General features: G+C 34.6%; 4 protein-coding genes across 4 annotated transcripts; 3 read left to right on the top strand and 1 right to left on the bottom strand.

The window, feature by feature from the left end:
- Positions 1 to 956: 956 nt before the first annotated feature.
- LOC121807549 (phosphatidylinositol transfer protein CSR1-like) lies at positions 957 to 1,654 on the top strand. Its single transcript, XM_042207808.1, has 2 exons — positions 957 to 1,119; positions 1,202 to 1,654. Exons 1-2 carry the CDS (start codon positions 1,015 to 1,017, stop codon positions 1,520 to 1,522), a joined length of 426 nt encoding a protein of 141 aa, XP_042063742.1. The 5' UTR covers positions 957 to 1,014; the 3' UTR covers positions 1,523 to 1,654.
- Positions 1,655 to 1,688: 34 nt separating this feature from the next.
- On the top strand, positions 1,689 to 3,887 carry LOC121809219 (phosphatidylinositol transfer protein 3-like). Its single transcript, XM_042209757.1, has 5 exons — positions 1,689 to 1,734; positions 1,787 to 1,823; positions 3,068 to 3,173; positions 3,576 to 3,686; positions 3,771 to 3,887. The coding sequence occupies exons 1-5, from the start codon at positions 1,689 to 1,691 to the stop codon at positions 3,885 to 3,887; spliced, it is 417 nt and encodes a 138-aa protein (XP_042065691.1).
- A 201-nt stretch (positions 3,888 to 4,088) lies between these two features.
- LOC121806393 (cytochrome b-c1 complex subunit Rieske-4, mitochondrial-like) lies at positions 4,089 to 6,843 on the bottom strand. Its single transcript, XM_042206413.1, has 2 exons — positions 6,542 to 6,843; positions 4,089 to 4,991 (listed from the first exon to the last, which is right to left on the bottom strand). Exons 1-2 carry the CDS (start codon positions 6,705 to 6,707, stop codon positions 4,348 to 4,350), a joined length of 810 nt encoding a protein of 269 aa, XP_042062347.1. The 5' UTR covers positions 6,708 to 6,843; the 3' UTR covers positions 4,089 to 4,347.
- A 5,526-nt stretch (positions 6,844 to 12,369) lies between these two features.
- Positions 12,370 to 17,475, top strand: LOC121806777 (E3 ubiquitin-protein ligase ORTHRUS 1-like). The gene is made up of 9 exons (XM_042206922.1): positions 12,370 to 12,946; positions 14,439 to 14,974; positions 15,184 to 15,309; positions 15,495 to 15,594; positions 15,675 to 15,736; positions 15,827 to 15,929; positions 16,081 to 16,216; positions 16,380 to 16,594; positions 16,735 to 17,475. The coding sequence occupies exons 1-9, from the start codon at positions 12,527 to 12,529 to the stop codon at positions 17,284 to 17,286; spliced, it is 2,250 nt and encodes a 749-aa protein (XP_042062856.1). The 5' UTR covers positions 12,370 to 12,526; the 3' UTR covers positions 17,287 to 17,475.
- Positions 17,476 to 24,854: the final 7,379 nt, after the last annotated feature.

Below are 24,854 nucleotides of genomic sequence, written 5' to 3'. Positions count from 1 at the left end.
CGACCATAGATCTAATTCCACCATTATTGATAATTTAATATGAGATGGTGGCGATATTCTTCTCATTATAAAATATGTGAAGTAGAAAAAATCAACTTATATATTTAGTTAATCACTTATCTTCGTGTCTCAGGTATAGTTCAATAAATACGATTATACCTAACTCTCGTAAAATTTAACAGCCACAAAACTATTTGTGAAAATGACGATAACATCTAACGTAGCTCTTTTCAAATAAACGTGAGTCTATAGTCTACCTATTGTTCATCAAATAAACATTTAATTAGGGTTAGGGGTCGGCACAAGCTATTATTACCGAACTACTAGGAAGCACTAAAACTAATGATAGCTATCAAACGGCACAAGCTATTATTACCAAATGTTAGCTACAACTAAATACTAATGTTAGCTATCAAATGTAAAGTTATAGGGCTTCATCAACTTATAATAAAATGTAAAAAAACAATCGAGGTTTATCCACAAAATTAATTAAACATGAACTCGCATACAGTTAATTATAGTGCCTTTCCATTTAGTATGAGGGAATGTAGAAATTTGTTTGTTATGAGCTATATATTTTATATTTTAAAATTTTGAAATAGAATTTAAATTTAAGGGTTTTTGGCTTTTGTACAACAATTCGGATAAAATACTGTATCGAAAATACAACAATATTGTATATGAATAAAAAAATTATTTGAAATATTTTAGCTTGACTGAGGTTCAACATGTGTGTCCGCCCATGCTTCTATTGAGCATACATGTTTGATAAGTATTTTGTATATAAATTATTGTGAATCAAATTTTAGAGTATACCATTCATGTCGAAAATCAATTGTGGCCCTAGTTTGTTGCCTCTATTCCAATTAGAGCAATTACTAATAATTATTACTACAACAATAAATTTGGCAGTCGCTATGTTGATTTAATAATATTAAGATGAGAAAATGCATACATCGTCAAGACTCCAATTTTAGTCGAAGTTAGGGAGAGAAAATTGAAAAGGTTTCGGGGATGAGTTCTTATCTAGAGGCTGGAGCATCGAAACCGCCCTCGGATGAAGAGAAAAAAGTTCGAACGATAAGGGCTCTCGTCGAATCACAAGACATCTCCAACAAGGTAGTGAGGTTCTGAAGTGAGTACTTATTAGGCCATAAATTTATGTAATTATGTTTACGATTATATGAAATGGAAATGACAGGATTTTAGTGACGAGACTGTACGTCGATTTTTACGGGCGCGGAATCTAGACGTGGAGAAGGGATCGTCGATGCTCGTGAAGTATCTTCAATGGAGGAGGGAGTTTGTTCCAAATGGACATTTTAATAGGGAAGATGTTATTGTGACAGGGGTGCTTCTCAATACGTTGTATTTGCAAGGGTATGATAGGATTAGCCGCCCGATCCTAGTCGTTCTTGCTGGCAACCATAAGCATGTATCTAATATCGACGACTTTAAACGTGAACATCTTTCTCTTTATAATTTTCGTTATACTAATCAATGTCGGTTCGGGTGGGGTTGAGGAGTTGCCCGACCCTGTTGTTGGCCTATGAGGGTCGAAAAGTTTCATTAAAATCGGTTTTTTTAGCTACAATTGATCACATAGTGCAACAATTGCGCCTAATCTTTCGAATTGGGGTTCACTTTCATTCTTCTCTTTCCCTTGATTCCCCGCGGCAATATGCCTTATGATCCCACGAGCTCCATTTTCTAGATCTGTCGTTAGATATAAGAGTATTATTTTAGATTGTGTCAGAAATGATTGACTGATCATTTTCTCTCACAGGCTATGCAGTCTATGCTGTTGACAAAGTTTGTTCAAGGTAGTTTAATTAATGGATACTAACACGTAATTATCAAGTTTTAGCAAGATTTTGCTTATGTATGGTAAATAGATTCTGCAAGTAAACTTTATATTTATAGGGATCGTTCGGTTGTTATATTTGCTTGTAAGTAGGGATGTCAATCGGGCCGGCCCATCGGGTTTCGGGCCAACCCTACTCGGGTTGCGGGTCAATCGGGTGCGGGCTAATCGGGTTGAAATTTTTTCGGGTTATAAAAATTCAACCCTAACCCTAAACGCTCGGGTTTCGGGCTGACCCAGCGGGTTAATCGGGTTGCTACCGATAAAATTAACATGCGATCAATCCAATAAATAATGACGAAAATTAGTTATATTTATAAAATATAAATATTTAATTATGATAAATTTGAGATATATACTTAAACTCAAACACAAACATGATCAAATACTAATATTTGAGATTTGTGTAAAATAAAACATAAATTTAAATATTTTAAAGCATGTTATTTTAAAGCATGTTTTAAAACATGTTTTACAAATTTAAATATTTATTAATGAATTAGAAGTTTCTAATTTACTTATTTATTATTATATTAATAAAAAATTAATATATAATTTATATGTTTAATATAAAATTGAATGTTATTTTTTTAGTTATCTATATTATAAAAATAATCAATGAAATTGTCCAATTATGAGTCAAACAAATAGAACAATAGAAATTTTATCGGGTTTTCGGGCCAGCCCATCGGGTTTTCGGGTCCGACCCTAACGGGTTGCGGGTTAATCGGGTTTGGGCTAATCGGGTTGTAATTTTATCGGGCTAGAAATTTTCAACCCTAACCCTATAAATTTGGCGGGTTATTCGGGTCAGCCCACGGGTTGCGGGCTGCATTGACATCCCTACTTGTAAGCAGAGGTCAGCTATTGTTTGGTTGCCTTTTTATCTCAAAAAGTTTGGCAAGTGAATGTATTTTGGTTTGTCTTCGCAATGACAAGTCTACGTTATATCTTACGATACTCGATTTCACCTCCACTCCTTTCAAAAATTTGATTATAATTAAATTGCATTTTGACTTATTTCATATCCTATCTCGTTATTATCTTGCTAAATAAAGCGAATATCACCATAGTATATGCTGATTTTGGCACTAATGTTGAACTGATACATATTATCCCTCTAATTAATTAGATTATCATGTTTTAAATTTCATGGGTGATTTATATATTCGTATATAATATGTTTAGTGATATGATAATCAGACTTCCACCTGGACAAGAGAAGTTTGTGGTGATTGTAGACATGAAGGGATATGGATATGCTAACAATGATGTTCGTGCCTTTATTGCTGCCCTATCGATTCTCCAAGTAACCATTTCTTCAACTCTTTTCATTTCAAACGAGGGTAATTTACCTCTAAATTTGTAAACTTTCGATTTTATAAATATATAAATTAGTGAACTACTTCGTATTAAAATTATCCTGGTATGTTCTAAATCAACCAATGATTTTAGTTAGTTTATTCTTTCGAAAAACTGTCAGAATTACTTGTTTTGATATGTCCATCAAAATTAGTCTAAATTATATTTATGATTTTTTTACTATTTTTTATTTTTTATTTCATCCACTTTTTTCTCTTTCTTTGCCATTTTATCAATTTTACTAATTGCTTACTAAAATTTACGGTGTTCACAGATGATACTATTTGTCGTAGACGTATGCAGTATTATATATTAAAAAAATAATTAATTAATATGGTTTGTGATGCAGGATTATTACCCTGAAAGGCTGGGCAAGATGTTCTTTGTGCATGTCCCTAGTTTATTCAAGGCTGCTTGGAAAATCATTTCTCCTTTTGTTGACAAAAACACTAAGAATAAAGTGATTATCTTTCTTTCTCTTTCTCTTATTCTTATTCTGTATTTATTGGATGACTGTATTTTTTTTTATGTATACATATTGCAGATTGCATTTTTGGAGAGCAAAAATTTGAAAGCAGTGATGGGCCAAGATATTGATGAGAGCCAACTGCCAGAGCTATATGGTGGGAAATTAAAGCTAGTTTCCATTGTAAACAGTTGATACTTTCAGAAACTGCATTCCAACTTTATTAGTTACACATTAAAATTTATGTCTTTTATAGTGAAACTAATGTTTGCATAATTTTATTTCTACAATCAAGGATAGAGTTGTACCAAATCGAATTAATGGAAGCAATTATCAAAAAATATAATTCTAATATGCCTAACTCAAAGCAATTAATATATAAGTTGGAAATCAGCATAATAAAAACTCCCAATATCAAAGTGTTTACTCGAAACAAATATGAATCTCAATACAAAATCTTTTAAAGGAGAATAGAAAGATAAGTAGGCAGCATTATTCAAAACAGCAGTGCACTTTCAGGACTGCATATGCCTATCGAATCAAGTCAAATGAATATTTAAACAATCCCCAAAATACCAAAACTAGTACAAATCAGTATAAAATTATTCGTCACCATAATGGATTTACCATATCAAGTTCAAGAGCAACTTCTCTCTCACCCAACCATCAACTTGTTCTCATCTAAAAAGGTGTAAGTGGGAACCTCGAGGTTGAATGGCGCAGGCCCTTTGCGAATCCGACCAGAGATGTCGTAATGGGATCCGTGGCACGGGCAAAACCAACCCCCGTAATCACCAGCATTTGGCAAGGGGATGCACCCCAGATGGGTGCAAACCCCGATAACCACGAGCCATTCTGGATTCTTGACCCTCACAGCATCCTCCTGTGGGTCACGGAGGGAGGCAACGTCGACACTGTTTGCCAGCTTGATGTCTTCTTCAGTTCGGCGCCTGATGAAGACGGGCTTCCCGCGCCACTTCACAGTGACGGTTGTCCCAGGTTCGATGCTAGACAGATCCACCTCGAGGGAAGCAAGAGCAAGGACATCTTTACTGGCAGACATGCTCAGAACGAATTTGAGCACGAGGAGACGTGCCAATGATGCGTATACAAACCTGCCTCCAGTCAAAACAAAGTATGCAAATGCACGTTTGCTGGGGTCACCTGGCGGGTATCGCTCGTGGTTGTGGTCATCATAGACAATCTTTGAGCTGGGATTCTTGATGGCCGCCACAGTAGCAGGGACTTCTGGAACCAGGCCTGAGTCCTGCCCTGCTGCAAGGGCACCCAAAGAGAGCCCTACGAGACGCACAGAGGTTAGAAAACATTATTCCAATTTCCGTGGCTAACTGATTTTGTACATGTGGCACAGCTGAAATGGTATAAGTCCACCAAAAAGTAACTTTCACAGGAACAAGAGTGGGGGTTGGCAGCAGAGTATCTCTTGGAAATTTTGCAAGATTAATGATGTATAAATATATTAGAAATTTGGAAATTTTGAGAGGTTCGATCTAAGAAAATAGTATAACCACTAAGTGTAGATTATAGATAAACACCTAAAACCAAAGCATGGAATATTAATGGCAAAGCATGGAATATTAATGGCATATGATAAGGGGGTGAAGAAAAAGAGAGAACAAGATAAAACAACTGCAATGCAAGATTTAATCATCGATAGAGAGAAAGATAAAGTCAAGAGGAAACAACTAATATACATTTTTCTGAAAAGAAAATTCAAGTGTGCAAAGAGAAATAAAGGGCAGCAAAAGTGATAACAAAGTTTCAGCATACCGTTAGATCATTAATAAACAACTAACCAACAACACAGGTGTATGCATATAATCAACACAGGTGTATGCATATAATCACAAGGAATCTAATTGGTCAGAACCTTCACCACATACCTAGTGTTCTAATAAAAAAACTTGACATACAGTAAGATGAGAAACAACCAACTATTGAACACCTGAACACATATAATCACAAAGAACATAGGAGTATTTGGTAAGTTGCTCCCAGAGAGAACCTTTACCACACACCTTGTGTTTCAATAAAACACCACCAAAGTTGGTTCACCGACCAAGACACACAGAGAACAAAGTACACATAATACTCAGAATAAACTGTATAAAAAAAAGGATCCTTTAGGTCTAAGAAGAGCATGTATATCCTGAACCAAAACAACAGTATCATAACTACTACTTGAAGAATCTCAATACTGCATAACTAATCACGGCTGGTAGGTTTCTCTACATAAGGTATACAAACGAAGCAAAAAAAACATAGCCCAAGTATGTTTATACTAGAACCAAGACAAACAAGCTGTTAGTTTGCATGTTGGATAACATGTCAGAGCATCAAAATCATTGTGCTGTGAGGAAAAAAAATTGTACAAGCAAATGCAGGCATTAAATTAGCTACTTGCTAAAAATATTATAATATGAGAATTATTATCTGAAATGTATAAATTGGGCCTAATTATCTATTATCATTAATGAACGCATCTTAATTCCATAACCAACTTATAGGCTAAGCTAACAAAATGATAATATAGCGCCAAATATATAATTAATCTACAAAACATCAGGGGATACTAATGCAACAGCTCCATGAATCGCTCTTTTTGAATTCATCATCTTAATGGAAACATAATACACTATTTATTGGATGGACGGTTCAATCACAAAACAATACATAAACAAGTACATTTTATAACAGGAATATTTAATTCAATAGCGATAACTCACGCACAAACTCGCAAATATCATACTCCACAATTTCTTAACCAATTGGATCTTCGCAACAAAAGACTAATAAATAAAATAATCAACTCAAAAGAAGCAAGGAACCTCTGATCTGATCGAAAACAGAAATTAATCGAACGGGTGAAGAAGTGCGTTCATCAGACGATGAATCGCCGCCGACGAACGGGTTTCTGGAGGTAAATGCGGCGGAAGGAGCCTGAGCCGACCGCCATGAGAGAGAAGAAAGCCTCCGCCCCGCTACCCTCAGCATCTTCGATAAATGGATATTTTTCACCTATCGATTGGATTGTCACGACTTATTCTCGAGCCCTAGCGCAGGATCTCTCTCTCTCTCTCTCTCTCTCTGAGAATGGAAAATGGAAAAGGCAAATTGAAAAGGAAAATTACAGATTTGATTTTGCCGGATGGAACGACACCGTTCCGCAAGCTTTGACTATTTCACGGCCTACGATGTCCGGTCCATATAGTCATGGGCTCGGCCCAGCAATAACGGGCTTTGAAATTTTCCTTTTTTGAAACTGGATTTAATGGGCTTTGAATTTCACTATATTTGAATTTTATTAGAATGATTTTATTCAAGGGTTTGAATTCATTTTTTTTACTATGTAGGTCTATTGTGTTTCCTACTCCTATTAATACATTGCAGTTTGTCCATATGTTTCTTTTTATAAAATTAATATATAAAAAATATATAAATATTAGCTTTGCATTATACTACTATTTTTACTTTTTTCTTAAAACGCTTCCAAAACAAAGTGTAACACATGTTACCGAATATAAAAATTTAAAGATATTTCCAAGGTAGTATATTGTGATAGGGATATCTTGCAAATTACGCATATAGAAAATTAATAAGTTGACTTAAATACGGAAAATGATTTAATTAAAGTACAGAAAATTTAGTAATCATTTTATAGTAATAAATTAGAATATAATAAACCATATGATACAGCTTACAAGTATTGTCATTTCAATGTAGTAATATTTAAGATTAAAATGATATACTGAAAATTAGTTCTACTTCTTTTTCGTAATTACAAAATTTTCTTCAATTTACATACTCCACCATTATCGATTCAGGCTTCCTCTTTATTTCATGCATGTATATAACATGACATATTTGAGATTTAAATTCACATTTTTTATTTTCAATGTCAGCATTTACCTATGTCAAAATTCTAAACAAAGTATTTAATTAGTTTACCTTGATTAAATAATTTGCAAGATATCCCTATCACAATATACTACCGTATGATACAACTTACAAGTATTGTCATTTCAATTTAGTAATATTTAAGATTAAAATGATATACTGGAAATTAGTTCTACTTCTTTTTTCTTAATTACAAAATTTTCTTCAATTTACATACTCCACCATTATCGATTCAGGCTTCCTCTTTATTTCATGCATGTATATAACATGACATATTTGAGATTTAAATTCACATTTTTTATTTTCAATGTCAGCATTTACCTATGTCAAAAATCTAAACAAAGTATTTAATTAGTTTACCTTGATTAAATAATTACACGTATTGCCTTAAATACATGAATCATTTTATTTGGCATCGATGCATTAGAAAATATAGTTCTTTTTTTAATTATATATCATTAATATGCGTGGCAGAATATAGAGGGAAATAATTTTGTAAAAATTCGATTAATATTTTGATAGGTCGTGGAATATTTTAACACATGTATAGACCGTCTCAAATTTTAGCTATGCAAATCATCCTAATCCTAGAGGTTATAAAGTTTAGCTATATGGATGTATATATAGGGATGTATTCATTTCCGTATCCTTTGTCCTTTGTTCTTTTTAATCTCAGCCCCACGATTTTGTCATCCGACGGTTAGATTAGTGTCACGTGTCATTTAATAATGCAGATTTTCAGTTGAATAATGCACACCGACTAATAATGCACCATTATAGTGTAATAATGCAGATCATCTGGACCGTTGATGAATGAGATCTAACGGCTCATATTAAGAAGAATAAATGATCTAAGGGATGAATAGGAGAATCCCCACCCAGATCGCAATTAGGTTTAGCCATCGTCCATGATCTTTTAAATATGCATTTCAATTAATTATGGATTAATGTTGCCAGATATTTAAATTTTACTAGTAGTACTATTTTGTGAGCTTGGCTGTTTTCTTACTTGTTTTGTGGTTGTGTTTTTTATTGCTTTTTTTCTTTGTCTAGTCATGTTCATTTCCAAGATTGCTGGATGCGATCTGAATCTTGGGTTTCTTGTAATTGGAATTTTAACTCATTAATTTAACTTGTGTTTGTTAATGACCTATTACATATCCAAACTTTATACTAGGAGTAGTACTCCATATAATAAGACTTTTTTCATAAGTTGTGGATGTTGGTGAGTGTTTTCATTCGTGTCCTAGCGCATTCTTCTGTATGGTTGCTAACTTGCTAACTCATAAAACTATCGTTGATTCCAAACATGTCTTTTGCCTTGCGCATCCTCATCTGCTGGTATAGGCATAAATGTGTTGGGCATAGGTGCTGCTATACTAGTTATTGCCATCCGTGTTCATGCTGCTCTCCATATTTCACTTTACTTCTACCTTCTTCTTCATTTGGTTTGTAGCATTTTCAATAGTAATTCTATTTTGTGTTTGTCGTTGCTACTTGATTATTGAATGAAGAAACTATTGTTTTGGGTGCATAAATTAAGATGGATATTGGTGGTAACAAATTATCAATTGGAATTGTTTAAGACAATTTAATATTGGATGTTGATCTTAATTGCAATAATTCTTTGATTTTTTAGGATTATTTAAAATGGTTTAAAGAATAAGAGTTTATCTATTCTTTGACTAGTTATTGTTTAGCATATTTAGTGCTTGAACCTTGAATAATTTTAATTTGTCCCAACTGTTATGAGATACAATTGACTATAGAATGAATCTGTATTTTGTCTACATAGTGTTTGGAATAACAATTAGAATTTTAACTTTGTTTCTTTTATTTTAAAAATTCAATTTTCAATCCACATGGAAGGTAAGTTTGTTCGGACCAGCTCACAGGTTACGGGCTACATTGACATCCATGCTAACGTGGGATATATGATACTCCCTCCATCCCACTTTAGGAGTCTCGGTCACTTTTGCACCCCCGTTTTGTAAATATCATAATAAATAGTTCAAGTGGAAAAATAGTATAGTAAGAGAGAAAATAATATAGCGAAGATTCTTGTCTACATTATTATCTCTTTTACTTTATCATTTCTCTACTTTAACTATTTATTATGATTATTACAAAATGGGTGTGCAAAAGTGACCAAGACTCCTAAAATGGGACGGAGGGAGTATATCATATAAGAAACAACAATTAATGAAAATTTCCATCGACACTAGCGAGAACATGTAATCATTTAAGAATATATACTATTATTAGTTAGTAGTATTTTTTATTAATTACAAAAATTTATTGAATCGCCATTACTACATATACCATTATATATTGATTCAAACTTCCTCTTCAGTTTATATATCCTACACCTACATGACATTTTGTGAGATTTAAATTCACATTATTCGCAATTCTAATCATTCATCAGCCCATATTAATTCTCCGTCCTATGTCAAAGTTCTAAATCAATAAAGTATTTAATCTACCTTAATTAAATAGTTACACAAATTACATTAAATACATGAATAGTTTGAATAAATTACATTTGGTTTGACACGAATTTTATAGATTGAAAAAGTTTTCTTTATTATTGGTATTGAAGAATGAACCCCCCTTATACGAGAGAAATTTTTTACTTCTTCCGTCCCATAATAATTGTCACTCTTATTGTAGGCTCGAGTTTTAAGAAATGTAAATAAAAGTTGGTTGGAAAAGTTGGTGGAATGTGGGATCCACTTTTTTATATTAATTTTATAATAAAACGTGAGTGAAGTGAGTTAGTGAAAAGTGAGACCTATTTACCATTTATGGTAAAATGAAGTGTGACAATTATTGTGGGACGGATCGAAATGAAAAACAGTGACAATTATTGTGGGACGGAGGAAGTATTATTTACTCGTTCAAATATATTTACATTCTAAGTGATAAGAACATTCGATTCAGATTCAATAACATGTCCAAAATTTTATACTAAGAGTGTGCATTAACGAAGTATAATAATTAGTGGTTGGATAATCATTAATCTTAACACATGTACTCCATCTGTCCCGTGTTACTTGCACTATTTTTCTTTCTGGGCGTCCCAAGTTATTTGCACTCTTTCCATTTTTAGTAAAAATTATCACCTATAGCCGCAATTGTTGACTTTGCTATACACTCATTCCTTAATCTCCGTGCCGAAAAGCAAATGTGCGAGTAGCCCGGGACGGAGGGAGTATTTACTAATGGAAAATAGTCGCTTAAAATCAAGACGAATGAGAAGACGTCAACCACAAGCATGTGACAACTGGTGTCTCGAGGGAAGAATGACAGCGACACTTGACTAGACGACCCATATATATCAACATGTCTATTAAAGAAGGGATAAACATATAATTCAATATGCGCACTAACTAATGGGAAAATGACAACTAAATGCAATACAAACGAGAATATATCAACCACAAGTGCTGTGACAATCGAGCTCTCGCGAGAATGGCGATGACACTTGACTAGATGCCTCATGTAAATTTTTTTGACCGTTATTGATTGTGAAATTGAGCGCCATAAAGAGCATTTGTCGTGACATTGACATGATCTCAGAATGTCATACATTTTACTTGATCATATGATGCCTGTAAGAATATTTTTTAAGAGCTATTGATTGCGAAATAGTGCGCCATAAATAACGTCGGTCTCAACGTAAATATGGTATCATATTGTCTTGAGTTATAATCTATCAAATAATTCAACACGTCTATCATTATCAACACATATAATAAATAATGGATAATCATCATTCAACACGTGTATTAACTAATGGATAAAAGCTAATTAATCGCAAGACGAATGAGAATACACCAACCCTAAGCAGTGTGTAATAACATGGGATCTTATGGGAATAACACCGACCTTTAATTAGATGACACATACATATCAACACCTCTATCAAATATGGTATCATAGTGTCTTAAGTTATAATCCATCATATAATTTAACACGTGTATCATTATATCAATACATCGATTAAATAATGGATAATCATACACGTGTATTAACTAATGAATAAAAGCTGGTTAATCACAAGATGAATGAGAATATGTCAACCCTAAGCAGAGTGTAATACGCGGGATCTCAGGGGAACAACACCGACCTTTAACTAGACGACACGTACACCAACACCTCTATTAATAACAAATAGTCATAGTATAATTCAACACATATAATAATTAACGAATAAAAGACAACTGCACAAAGATAAAAGGGAATACGTCAACCTCAAGCAACACGACAAAATGGGATCTCATGACAACGACACGTAAAACCCGATATCAAAATATCATAAGTCATACTCGATCACACGACGCATGTCTAGTATCATAACAGAATCGATCAAAACAAATCAGGAACTAACAAGAATAAATGCCACTCGCATATTAATTGCGAATCCGAGCTCCGTACAGAGCATTTGTCCTGTTAACACAAAACACGATACCTAACTCTCACAAGTTTTACTCGATCACGCAACTTGTGTACATAACTAATGGGATTGGGAACTAACAAAAATAAATGCCACTCCAATAGAAGATAGAAATAATTAGGTCAAAATTAAATTTTATTTTCGTACAAAGATTTATAAAAATCTTAGCCATTTTTATTTTTAGGGTAAAATTCACTATTCAATGGATGTAGATGTGGTCGAAGCAAGAGGGAAACTGACCGAAATCGAAAAAATTCAAAAACTTTCCTTAAAAATTAATCCCGATTTCAAGTCCGCGCCAAACCCCCAAATTCCTCTGGTATATATATTTGAGGCAAAGCGCAGAATCCAAGAATCAAATTCAAACTCACTCCTCTCTCTCTCTCTACTCTGCTTCTCTCATTCACATCTGTATTCATTAATCAGTCGTCATCACCAACAACAACCCTCAAACCAAATGGCGCAAGTTAGCGAGCTCCCCTGCGACGGTGACGGCGTGTGCATGGTCTGCAAGCAGAAGCCGGCGGAGGCGGAGGTCCTCGCGTGCAAGACGTGCGTCACGCCGTGGCACGTCGCGTGCCTCACCTCCGCGCGGCCCCAAACCCTAGCGGACACTGCGCACTGGGAGTGCCCTGACTGCTCCGATCTCTCCTGCGCCGCGCCGGCCGTCTCCGGAGGTGGGCTGGTGGAGAAGATCCGCGCGATCGAGGCCGATGCGTCGCTGACGGACATGGAGAAGGCGAGGAAACGGCAGGAGCTGCTAGGAGGGGGCGAGGAGGCGGAGGGTAAGGGGAAGGAGACGGATGGTGTTTTGGGGATTTTGGGGGACCAGTTCAACTGCTCCATTTGCATGCAGCTTCTAGATCGGCCAGTTTCGGTATGATTTTGCTCATTTCTTCAGTTTATGCGTTTATGGAATTTTGATTTATGTGGCCGATTTTTGTGTTTTTGTAGGGATTTGACTTTTTGATGGCTGAAAATGATTAATAATTTGAATGGGGTCTGTTTTTGGTAGTTTTAACTGGACCGGCTACGTTTTTGCTTGTGTGTGAATTGGTGTTTTGTTTTTTCTCTTTCTTTTTCCGTGTGCTTATGCTTATTCAAATGATTTTTTTGTTGCTAGCTGTGGTGAAATTTAGTTGTAGGTTTTGATATATTGTTTTGCTCTAAAGATTTCCGAGTTTTATTTGAATAGGAGGCAAAATCTTACAAACTACTTAGTATGGATTGATTTCTGGAATTTTGATTTATGTGGCTGATTTGGGGTTTTGTTGAGGGATTTGAGTTTTTGGATGGCTGAAAATGATTAATAATTGAATGGGGCCTGTTTTTGATAGTTTCAATTGGACTGCTTTGTTTTTGCTTGTATGTGGATTGGCGTGTTGGTTTTTCTCTCCTTTTTTTGTATGCTTATGCTTATTCAAACGGTTTTTTTGTTGCTAGCTGTGGTGAAAATTCGCTGTTTTTTGATTTATTGTTTTGCATGGACTGTTCTTAAGATTTCTGATTTTTGATGAAGTATGTATTGCTTTTGATCTGCTTGAATATATTGAATGTGTGAAAATTCTCGTTTTGGGATTTTTGAAGAAAGGTTCACTGAATGAGAACCTTTTTTATATTGTACGAAATGGTAACACGGCAATGCTAATGACATGTTAAACACGCCTATGCTATTGCTGTGTGTTTAGAGAGACGGTGAAGGCTTACACGTTGTTAGAATTGGCATGTTCAACTTTTAAATGAAGCACTGGTGTGTTTCCCTTTCATAGGATACAGCAAAAGGTTCCATTTAGAGAACATTTTTTCTGTAATCACTCGAATTTTGCTGATAAATGTGTGACTTTGTGTAGATGTTTTTTGTTGCATATTCAATGTGGTTAGTGTGCTATAAATTGCTTCGTTTGTGTTCATATGGAATAGAAGAACATTTAGAGGTTGGATACAAATGCTCTTTGATGATTTCCTATGTTTCAATTCAACTTATGTACTTGGGCCTGTGGAATTGGAGTCTTCAATTCCAAATCCAATGTTTGGTACCACAAAATATTTGGATTTGGATCTGAAGTACAATTTCAATTACTCCCAATTTCACAATTTGAATTCCATATTAAAAGTAGATAATTGGAATTCCAAATAATCATAAAACTGGACAAATTCACACACTTCGCACAGAAACACACACACACTGCAAGCATTATTTATCAATTACTTACATCAGTTTTACCCAACAAAAGGGTTTGGAATTGAATCCTTGAAATTTGATCCCTAGAATTCTAATTCTAGTTCCATGTATTGAACGGACCCTTTAGTTATATAAGTTAACAACAAAGCTTCTAAACTAATCCTTGTTCTCTTGATTCTGTTTTCAGACACCATGCGGTCACAACTTCTGCTTGAAATGCTTTCAAAAATGGACTGGGCAACAACGCATGAAGACTTGTGCTATTTGTCGGAAGATGATTCCTGTCAAGATGGCAAAGGAGCCTCGAATCAACTCTGCCATTGTTATGGCAATCAGAATGGCTAAGGCTTCCCAGTCTAACAGCTCTGTAGGCCCTGCAAAGATGTCCCATTTTATCCACAACCAGGATCGCCCCGACAAAGCATTTACCACAGAGCGAGCGAAAAAAACCGGAAAGGCTAATGCGTGCAGTGGGAAGATTTTTGTCACAATTCCTTCAGATTTTCTTGGTCCAATTACACCAGAGTATGACCCGACAAGGGGCTTAGGTGTTATGGTTGGAGAAACATGGGAAGATAGGATGGAATGCAGGCAGTGGGGCGCTCACTTCCCCCATGTTGCAGGTATAGGGGGTCAGTCTAATCATGGGGCCCAGTCGGTTGCACTCTCAGGTGGCTATGAAGATGATGAGGATCATGGAGAATGGTTTCTCTACACGGGGAGGTATTAAATGCTGCCTCTGTTTGGCTATATTACTTAAAGATTAAGTTGATATTATTCTCTTGCCTTTCTTGTTAGCAATGAAATCTGTCTGAAATTATTGTGAAACTGGGTGTACATAGTCTGCCAATTCTTAATTACTTTATAATGGCCTATTAATAACTTTCCATGTAAAGTTGGCCACTAATTCTCTATTTTATTGCTGGGTACAGTGGTGGACGTGATCTTACTGGGAATAAACGGACGAATAAGAAGCAGTCGTTTGACCAGAGCTTTAAAAGCTCCAATGAAGCTCTAAGAGTCAGTTGCCGTGAGGGCTATCCCGTACGAGTTGTGAGGTAAGCTAAAATTTCTCATGTAATGCTTAAGTTCGTTGTTAGTATTATTTGTAACCCTGTGCAAAATAGTTCAATCTCTTTTGTTGTGCATTCTTTGTGCTGTTTATTACTTGAATTAGATGACAGTACTATACTTCATTTTATTCTTTTGGCTTCTAATACATCTTGCTCTTATTTTGTTGCAGGTCCCATAAAGAAAAGCGGTCTTCTTATGCACCAGAGGGGGGTGTGCGCTATGATGGGGTTTACAGGATTGAGAAGTGCTGGCGCAAGGCTGGCCAACAAGTAAAAAATTGTCAAATAAAGACATTCACCTGTGATTTTTATTTATATCCTCTTATGACATTCTTTTTGAATTATTACAGGGATTTGTGGTCTGCCGTTATCTGTTTGTTCGTTGTGATAATGATCCAGCACCATGGACCATGTGAGTTATCGTATATTTGCCTTGTGTGCCCACTCTACTATCTGTATTTTGTGATGTACGCTTAAACTCTCTATATACTTTTGGCTGTAGTGACACCCACGGAGATCGTCCAAGACCCTTACCTTCAATTCCTGAGTTGAAGCAAGCTAAGGATATTACTGAAAGGAAAAAGAGTCCTGCCTGGGATTTTGATGTAAGCAACTTAGACTGACTAGGTCATTTCATTAATCTTGTGTTTTATTGGTGATTGTTTCTTGAGGTTTGCATGGGTCTAGGACTTTACGTCTAGCATTCTTAGGATAAAATTACCTAGAGACTCATCCATCTAAAATTTTCCGAAATAGGAGCAAAAGGGTGTCTGGACTTGGACAAGACCTCAACCGCCCAGTCAAAAAACACTTGTTGACGGTGATAAAGTAAAGATCACCAAGAGAAAAAACCGAAGTGGGACTGGGTCTGTTAAAGAAAAGCTTTTGAAAGGTAATTTTCCCTTTCCTATTCAAACACTGCTTTGATTATTTGTCTTTTCTGAAAATTGTGGACATTCTTATAAAGATTCATTTTTTCGTTCAATTCTCAATTTGTTCTGTATTTTAATGCTTTTGATTGCTTGTTTAACTTTGACATGGTTAATGTGATGCAGAATTTAGTTGCCTCATCTGTCGGAAAGTGATGGTTCAGCCGCTCACCACTCCCTGTGCTCATAACTTCTGTAAGGCGTGCTTAGAGGGTGCCTTCGCTGGCCAATCTCATGTTAAAGAGAGAAAAAATGGAGGGAGGACGCTTCGTGCACAAAAAAATGTCATGAAATGCCCATCTTGCCCACAAGACATTTCCGAGTTCCTTCAAAATCCTCAGGTACATGCATTATGTTTTGTTTTATTTCTGTTTGGATTTCCATCTGGCTGAATAGAGCTCGCGAGGCTTATTCTTGGATGCTAGATGTAACATAAAATGGTTGTGCTAATGAGTCAGCTTGAATATGATTATGTGCACAGGTCAACAGGGAGTTGATGAACGTTATCGAAACGCTACAGAGCCAGTTGGAGGAGGAGAACTTGAAGGCTAAGGAGACCGAGGATGCCCAAAGCTTGAGTTCAAGTGAAAATGCTGATGGAGAGGGCTCAGAAGTGGAAATGCGAGAAGATGCTGACAGCATCAATGACGATGCTGGTAGTGTTTCTAAGCGAAGGAAGCTCAGCAACGATGGTACCAAAGCGGGAGAAGCAGATGGGGCAAAAGATGATGAGGCGGGAAAACCAGGCAAGCTTGCTGATGGAGAAGAGAGCACAGAAGTGAATGTGCTAGGAAGTGCAGACAGCATGGATGAAACACCAGACTTTGTTTCTGAAAACAAAGAGAACTGCGATGTGAATGCTGAAAGCACGAAAGAGGACAAGGCTGAGAAGCCTTCAAATGACTCAATAGCTCTTCCTGCTTCTCCGCAGAAGAAACCTGATGCAGGAGCCCCAGAAGCCCGTGAACCAGCAAAGCGTGGGCGCGGTAGGCCTAAGAAAGCCTCCACGCAAAACAATTCTGGGGCGAATTAGTCTAGAAGCAGGCAAGGAGCATAGAGAGGTTTCAGATGACGCCGGTACCTCTGCCGTCTCTTCTCCTTATATTTCGTATCACCATTATACATTCATCAGTTACAACTTTATTTGAATTTTAGTTTTAATTGCGTCAAAAGGCAACATTGTTAGACATGCTGAAGCGGTGAAAGTATTTCGTTCATTAAATATGTCAAATATTTAGAAATTTATTAGTTGGAGAAGAAAATTCCAAATTAAAGAGACACCTCGATGAGAGATAAAATTGGAATGATAAAAATTTCAAAATATTAAGAAGAATTAATTGAAACTAATCCATCTTAAGCCTTTAGCCTTTACCATCTCTAATCCATCTTTAGCCTTCACCCTTTTTAAATTAATTGAAACTAATCATGTACGAGTACTTATCTAAATTTCTTATTGATAAGTTCTTTTGAAGGCTCTAAGTTTGAGTTCTTGTATAATTAAACTAACTACTAGTACTACTACTTCAATATATAATTTGAAAAGACAGAAAATTGGCCACCAACAATAAACATACCTATTCAAGTGTTTATTACCAATACCAACTACAAATGTGATGAAAAAACATATACTTATTATACTCCATCCATTTTTCAAAAATTGACAAACTTGTAAATGACACAGTTTTAATGTTCAATTAATAAAAAATGAGATAAAAAAGATAGTAAACGTAGTGTTAGTGGATTCATGGTCCACATTATTAGTGATGCGTAATTAGTTAAAAACTTTTCATATTTAGACTTGGTCTAATTTTGAGGGACGCCTCAAAATGGTAAAACTAGTTTATTTTTTAGAGCAGAGGGAGTATTAAGTAGCTAATTTCCAATAAAATTAAATTTAGCTTAAGTTGGATTCAAGTGGCATGTCGGATGATCCAAAACAATATCTTTTTGATGCTAAGGTGACATGTCAGAATATCAAATCGACACCAAAACGACATTATGCATCATAAAACATCTTAAATATTCAAATTAAATAGTATATAAAAATACACTGAATTAATCATTAAAACAACGTTATTATAATGTACTATTAACTTGCTAATTTAACACAACATCTCCAAATCGTGTAAAATTACACATCACATATGATTTAGTTTTGGCTAGAACATTTGATCGTGAAAAAATTGCTACACAATAGTAAAAGTTATACATTCGAATCAACACGGATAGTGTATTTTCCGGCTTATCTCTAAGAATAAAATGAAATAAAATAAAATAAAATAAAATTGGGAGTTAGTTATATTCCCGCCATGAATTATTTCCCCTGTATAATATCATCACCTCGCGCTCTTCTCTAAGCTCACATCTCACTTTACCAGAAAATTTGATTTCAGTCCAATTCCTATCAACACCAGAATTCACTCCCCAAATCAATCCGATCAGAAATGGAAGCAACGATCAGCCAGAGAAGGATGACAAGAAGCCCCAATCAAGATCCACCACCTCTTCCCCAAAAATCAATCATCAGTCTGTTCGACGCCCCCAATTCCCCCCCTCAAAACCCTAACCACGGAGCTGCAATTCCATATCCAAATCCGCATCCGGCGTTTATGTTCTCGAAGGAACTGACAACGACGGATGTCGGGGGTAATCGGGTGCTGATCGGCAAAAGAGGCAGACAGAGGCTGATGGAGGCGTTGACGCAAGCAGAGCGGCGCAGGGTGGAAACGGATTACCTGAGGGTTATGACGACGGTGGATGCAGATGAAGGCGATAACGCTGAGTATGAATTGCGATTGACGAGGTATGCCGCGGGTCCTACGTTTCTCCGGAACCAATGGAAATATCTGGTGGAAAGAAACGGATTGATCCAAGGGGATTCAGTGTCGGGATACGGCTACCGCAACAACTATGGTCAGTTTCGTTTGGTTATCAAGGTTATCAGATGGAATTAAATCTTCATCTTCTCTGTAATTATTCATTACTTTTCCACTAATCACATGTTTCTTTGGATCAATCTTCGTCATTTTGAATCTTAATTTCACTAGAATTTTAATTTATTGGAATTGATTTTGGGTTATATTTTGCGAATTTTTCTATTTTATCCAAAAATTATGTTAAAGTGTCTTCAGCAATTTTACTTTTGTTTCTTGAGTAATAGATTTATTCTGGCAATGTTCTTTTTCTTGATTAATTTTATTTTCCAGATTTTCTAATATTTTTCCACTAAATCATAATACAAGAATTCGGAATACGAAATAAATTAATGAAAAAAATATATTTGATACTATAAGTTTTGAATGCATTTGAAATAGGCTTTGGATTTTATTTTACTGACTTTTTCTGTATTTTAAAGAGTTTTCAAGGATTTTACTTTTGTTTCTTGAATCATAAATTTATTTTGGCATCTTCATCATGTTTAATGTTAAAATCTTAGCTGTAGCTAATTTAGTACTAGTTTGAATTCACTGAATTAGATTTAGGTTTATTTTTACATTTTTCCCTATTTTATCAGAAAAAATTATTTTGAAGAATCGTCAAGAATTAGTATTTGTTTTTTTGAAGCCATGAATTTATTTTGACAATTTTATACTATGTTAAAATTTAGTTGGTTTTAAATTCTTTATTAAATTTTTTATTCACCTTATATAATTGTTAGTTGGAAGAGATGTGAATCTGTGAAATTTGTTTATACAAACATAACACTGAGAGAAAGAGAGAAGAGAGGCTCAAAGTTATATTATAATGAAAATTAAGGACAATTTAGTAATATGAATTGCTAAATTTTGTGGCACCAAATTATTTAACATCATAAATAAAAAAAATATGAAAGGTATCTATCTTATCAACAAACTAACTAAAGTAACACACCATAAAAGAATTGTGATGTGTACATGTTATGTTATCGATTGTAGCTTTCATGCCGAATTTATCTTTCGTAACATATATTGATAGTGTACAACACACACTCTAATCTCTCAGGTAGAAGGAAAACGTTATACAGAAAAAGAAGACAAAGAAGAGTAAGTTGGCGAAAAATAAAATATAAGTTTGGTTAAATTATGATATATTTTACAACATTGAAAATCAGTCAAAAATTTATGAAATTTGGATCGGTTCGCTTGGTTTAATTGTATTTCTAATATGATAAATGGAATCATAAGTGGACGTGACCGCCAATTACTTAAACCATGTAGTCTATTTTTATAGGAATATGACAACCACAAGACATAAGGGAAGACATCAACCGCAAATAGTGTGACAACCTAGATTTCACAAGACCGACATCATCAATTTAGTCGACACATGTTTAACAGTTACCGATTATGAAATTGAGCAACGTAAAGAGCATTTGTCTTAATATAAAGATGATGTCAGAATGTCCTAAGTTTTACTCGAGTGGACGATGCATGTAAGAATATATTTTAAGAGAAATTGATTACGACATAGAGCATTGTAAATAACATATGTATTTAACGTAAACATAATACCATAATGTAATAAATTACAATAATACTCTCTCTGTCCCATTCAAGATGATCATCTTTCCTTTTTTGTTTGTCACAATCAAGATGGTCACTTTCCAATTCTAGAAATAACATCCTCTCTCCTATCTCCTCATTAAAATATTCAATTATATTTTTTCTCTCTACTTTATTCCACCTAACAACTCTTCCTAAAATCTCGTGCCACTCAAGAATGTGACCATCTTGAGTGTGACGGAGGGAGTATAATTCAACACATGCATAATCATACCAATACATCTATTAAGTAATGGATATTCATATAATTCAAATAGGTGTATTAACTAATGCACAAAAGGGAAGTTAGGCGCGCAAGGCGAATGAGAATGCGCCAACCCAAGCAGTGTGACGACATGGGATCTCATGGGATGACAACGATACTTGACTGGACAACACATGCGCATCAACACATCTATTAAACAAATAATCATATAATTAAACCCATACTATAAATTAATGAATAAAAGACAACTAAACATAAGACAGTAGAGAAGATGCTAACCACAAGCAACTCGACAAGATGAGATCTCGTGACAACGACACTTGATCACACGACACATGTCTAGTATCGAGTCAAATATGGACAATAAGTGAGACTCAAATTCTACTAACTTTTTTTATCTACTTTTCTTAAAATCTGTATCAAATAAATATGATCAATATTTAGTGGCTTATGATTGTATAAAATTCACTTTTATCCTACTTGACTGTGAAGAAGTAAGTATACACTAAAGTTCATGTACCTTTTCATCATATTCATAATTATTGGTTAAAAAATGGAATTATAGTTGTGTGCATTTTCAAATAGATTGCGAGTTGGTTATATTTCCCTCTCAATTATTCCCCTATATATATGCATTCCCCTCGCGCTCTTCTCTTCTCTTCACTCACATCTCACTTCACCAGAAATTTGATTTCAATTCATTCCTATCAACACCAGAATTCACTCCCCAAATCAATCTCACTTCACTCCGATCAACTCAAAACCAGAAATGGAAGCAACAAGAAGCCCCCAATTTCTTCCCCCAAAATCAATCATCACTCAGTTCGACGCCACCAATTTCCCCCCTCAAAACCCTAACCACAAAGTCGGATTCCCAATTCCAGCTCCACCGCTGCGATTTCTGTTCTGGAAGAGTCTGTCGCGGACGGATGCGACGAGCCGGCTGTCCATCAACGAGAGGTTCAGACCGGGGATGATGGGGGCGCTGACGGCGGCAGAGCGACGCAGCGTGGAGACGGAATTTCTCGGGGTTCCGACGACGATGGATGAAATGCTGGGCGATAACACTAGGTATCAATTGCGATTGAAGGGGAAAACCGCGGGTGCCATGGTTCTCCAGAAAGAGTGGAAAGATCTGGCGATCAGAAACGGATTGGTCGAGGGGGATGCAGTGGGGGGATACGGCTACCGCAACCACCTTGGTCAGTTTTGTTTGATTATCAGCGTTGTTAGAGGAGAATGATTCATCTTCTTCCTCTTTCTCTGTAATTATTCATTACTTTTGCCACTAATCTTCTGATAAATCTTCGTCAATTTGAATGTTAATTCAGCAAGATTTTGGAAATAATTTGGGTTCTATTTCACGAATATTTCTATTTTATTCAAGATTTATTCTGGCATCTTCGTACTTTATATTTTAGATAATTCTTCCTTTTCTTGATTAATTGTGTGTTCCAGATTTGATAGTAGTATAAGTTTTGAATGAATTGAAACAGAAATTGGATTTTATACGAATTTTTCTATTTCATAAAAAAATTACAGTATGTTTCAAGAATTTTACTTTTGTTTCTTGAGTAATGGATTTATTCTGGCATTTATATTTTTGATAATTCTTCCTTTTTCTTGATTAATTGCGTTTTCTAAATTTTCTACTAAAATTTTTCCACAAGAATTTGGAAGTATAAGTTTTGATTGAAATAGAAATTGGATTTTATACGACTTATTCTATTTTATCAAAAAAAATATTTTGAAAGAGTGTTCAAGAATTTTACTTTTGTTTCTTTCGTAGTATTGCATTCACTGAAATAGATCTTGGCCTTTTATTTAAATTTTTTTTCTGTTTCATAAAAAAATTATTATAAAATATTAGTCGGAGCTAAATTTTTCATTGTTACTGTAAATTTTTTATTTCTATTCACCTTATATTTCTAAGTTAGAGCGATAGAATCGAAATATCGAATTGGTGAAATTTCTTAATTTCTACGGATATGACACGAAAGAATTATAGAAGAGAGGCTCAAACAATATAAAATATTTGTATTTCATTCCTAAACTTTACTTTCAGCTATCAATTATGACTAAAATCACTACTCTAATTTCTTTTTTATTTATTGTATATTGAATTGGCTCACATTCAAAATGGATAGTCTAGAAATCGTCTGTATTGTACGTGTATATCAGTATATATACCAAACATGAAAATCATCAAAGTTTGTCATTTATTTTTCTCTTCCATTTTTCCTATTTTCATCCTTATAATCATATAAGCCCCAAATAGATGGAAGAAAATAAACACCGAATATTACTACTCCTATTTAACATCTACCATTGTAAAAATATATATATAATGATTAATAACGATTTTGAAATAAATTAAAGCTTACTAATCAATTTAATAAAAGTACAATGGTTACATAATAGTACTTTATACAAGCACAAGTAAAAAAAGTAGAAACTTCTTAATCTAATATGCTCTTTTTAATCTTTACTATTTGACCAAATTTTATGATTTAAGTTATACTATTATCCAATTTTTTCAAGCCATGATGATATAAGCAAGGGAGATGCGTGGGTGCACTTAAGTGTTAACCAAGATATTTTTAATTTAATTCATAGGTCGAAGGTTTGAACAATTATAACCAGGAATAAACCTCAAACTCATTATTATACTCAATCCGTCCCATAAAAATATGTGCACTTTTCATTTTCGTCCGTCCCACAAAAATATGTGCATTCCATTTTTGAAAAGTTATATCAATTAAATAATATATGTCCCACTATCCACTAACTCTACTTTAACTACCATTCTCCTCCTCTCTCTTACTTTACCTCATCGTCTTTCTTACTTTAACATTTTTCCTTAATTTCTGTGCCGTACATACTCATTGTCTATATTTTTTTGGGACGGAGGGAGTATTTTGCAATTAAAAAAATAGTAGTAGTACTACGTAAACATTGAAACTTGATTCAGACAGCTATTTGTGGCCCAGATTGAAACATGAAGAAATATATAATAAATGGGCCTATGTTAACTAGATGGCCCATTATGATGGCCCTAAGTAGAATCCGCACGTGAATCTATAGTTCGCAAGATTATGGTGTGCTAACATTTAATTATTTGACATAAAATGATGAAATGAAGCCGTAGAACTCATTCTCAAGTCTATATTAAAACCTGTTTGAATATAATTATTTTTTTGAGATAATTAAATACAAATTTATTACTTAAATGATATCTAACAATGACTTTTTATTTCATTCCTATCTTCGTAGTATTAATTTTTTTAATGGGTATACCTCCTATAATTTCATGCTTTATGTTAAAATCTTAGTTGTAGTTAAATTTTAGTTTTGAGTTAACTGAAATAGATTTTGGGTTTTATTTTACAAATTTTTTCTATCTTATCAGAAAAAATATTTTAAAGAATCCTCAAGAATTTTACTTGTGTTTTTGTATTTATGCTAAAACTCACAATTGTTTGAAAATACCAGATATAGTATTATGGGATTCTCTAAATCTAGAAGTGTTCGATGAAAATCATGCCAAATTTTCCATCAATATACATATGTATATCAATCATGTACGTCTAAAATACTACTCCTACAACTCAATCATTAACGACTAATCTAGGTAAGACATTGTTCCTGACTTATCTCGACACTAGTCTAAGAAAACTACATTAAGTTTGATCTTTTGGAGCCGGCGCCGACCCCAAGGTGCAACCGCTATGCTCAAATCATATAGAATTAGTATTAACCTTCCGTTCTTCGTCCGATATTTTTATTTATAGTAACCCACTATACACCATAACGTTTCTTTATGAATAAACAATGTCGTTTCACTCAATGATAATA

The sequence above is a fragment of the Salvia splendens genome, chromosome 6 (assembly GCF_004379255.2).
Source record: "Salvia splendens isolate huo1 chromosome 6, SspV2, whole genome shotgun sequence".
Classification (NCBI taxonomy): domain Eukaryota; kingdom Viridiplantae; phylum Streptophyta; class Magnoliopsida; order Lamiales; family Lamiaceae; genus Salvia; species Salvia splendens.
This window is presented reverse-complemented; position numbering and strand designations above follow the sequence as displayed.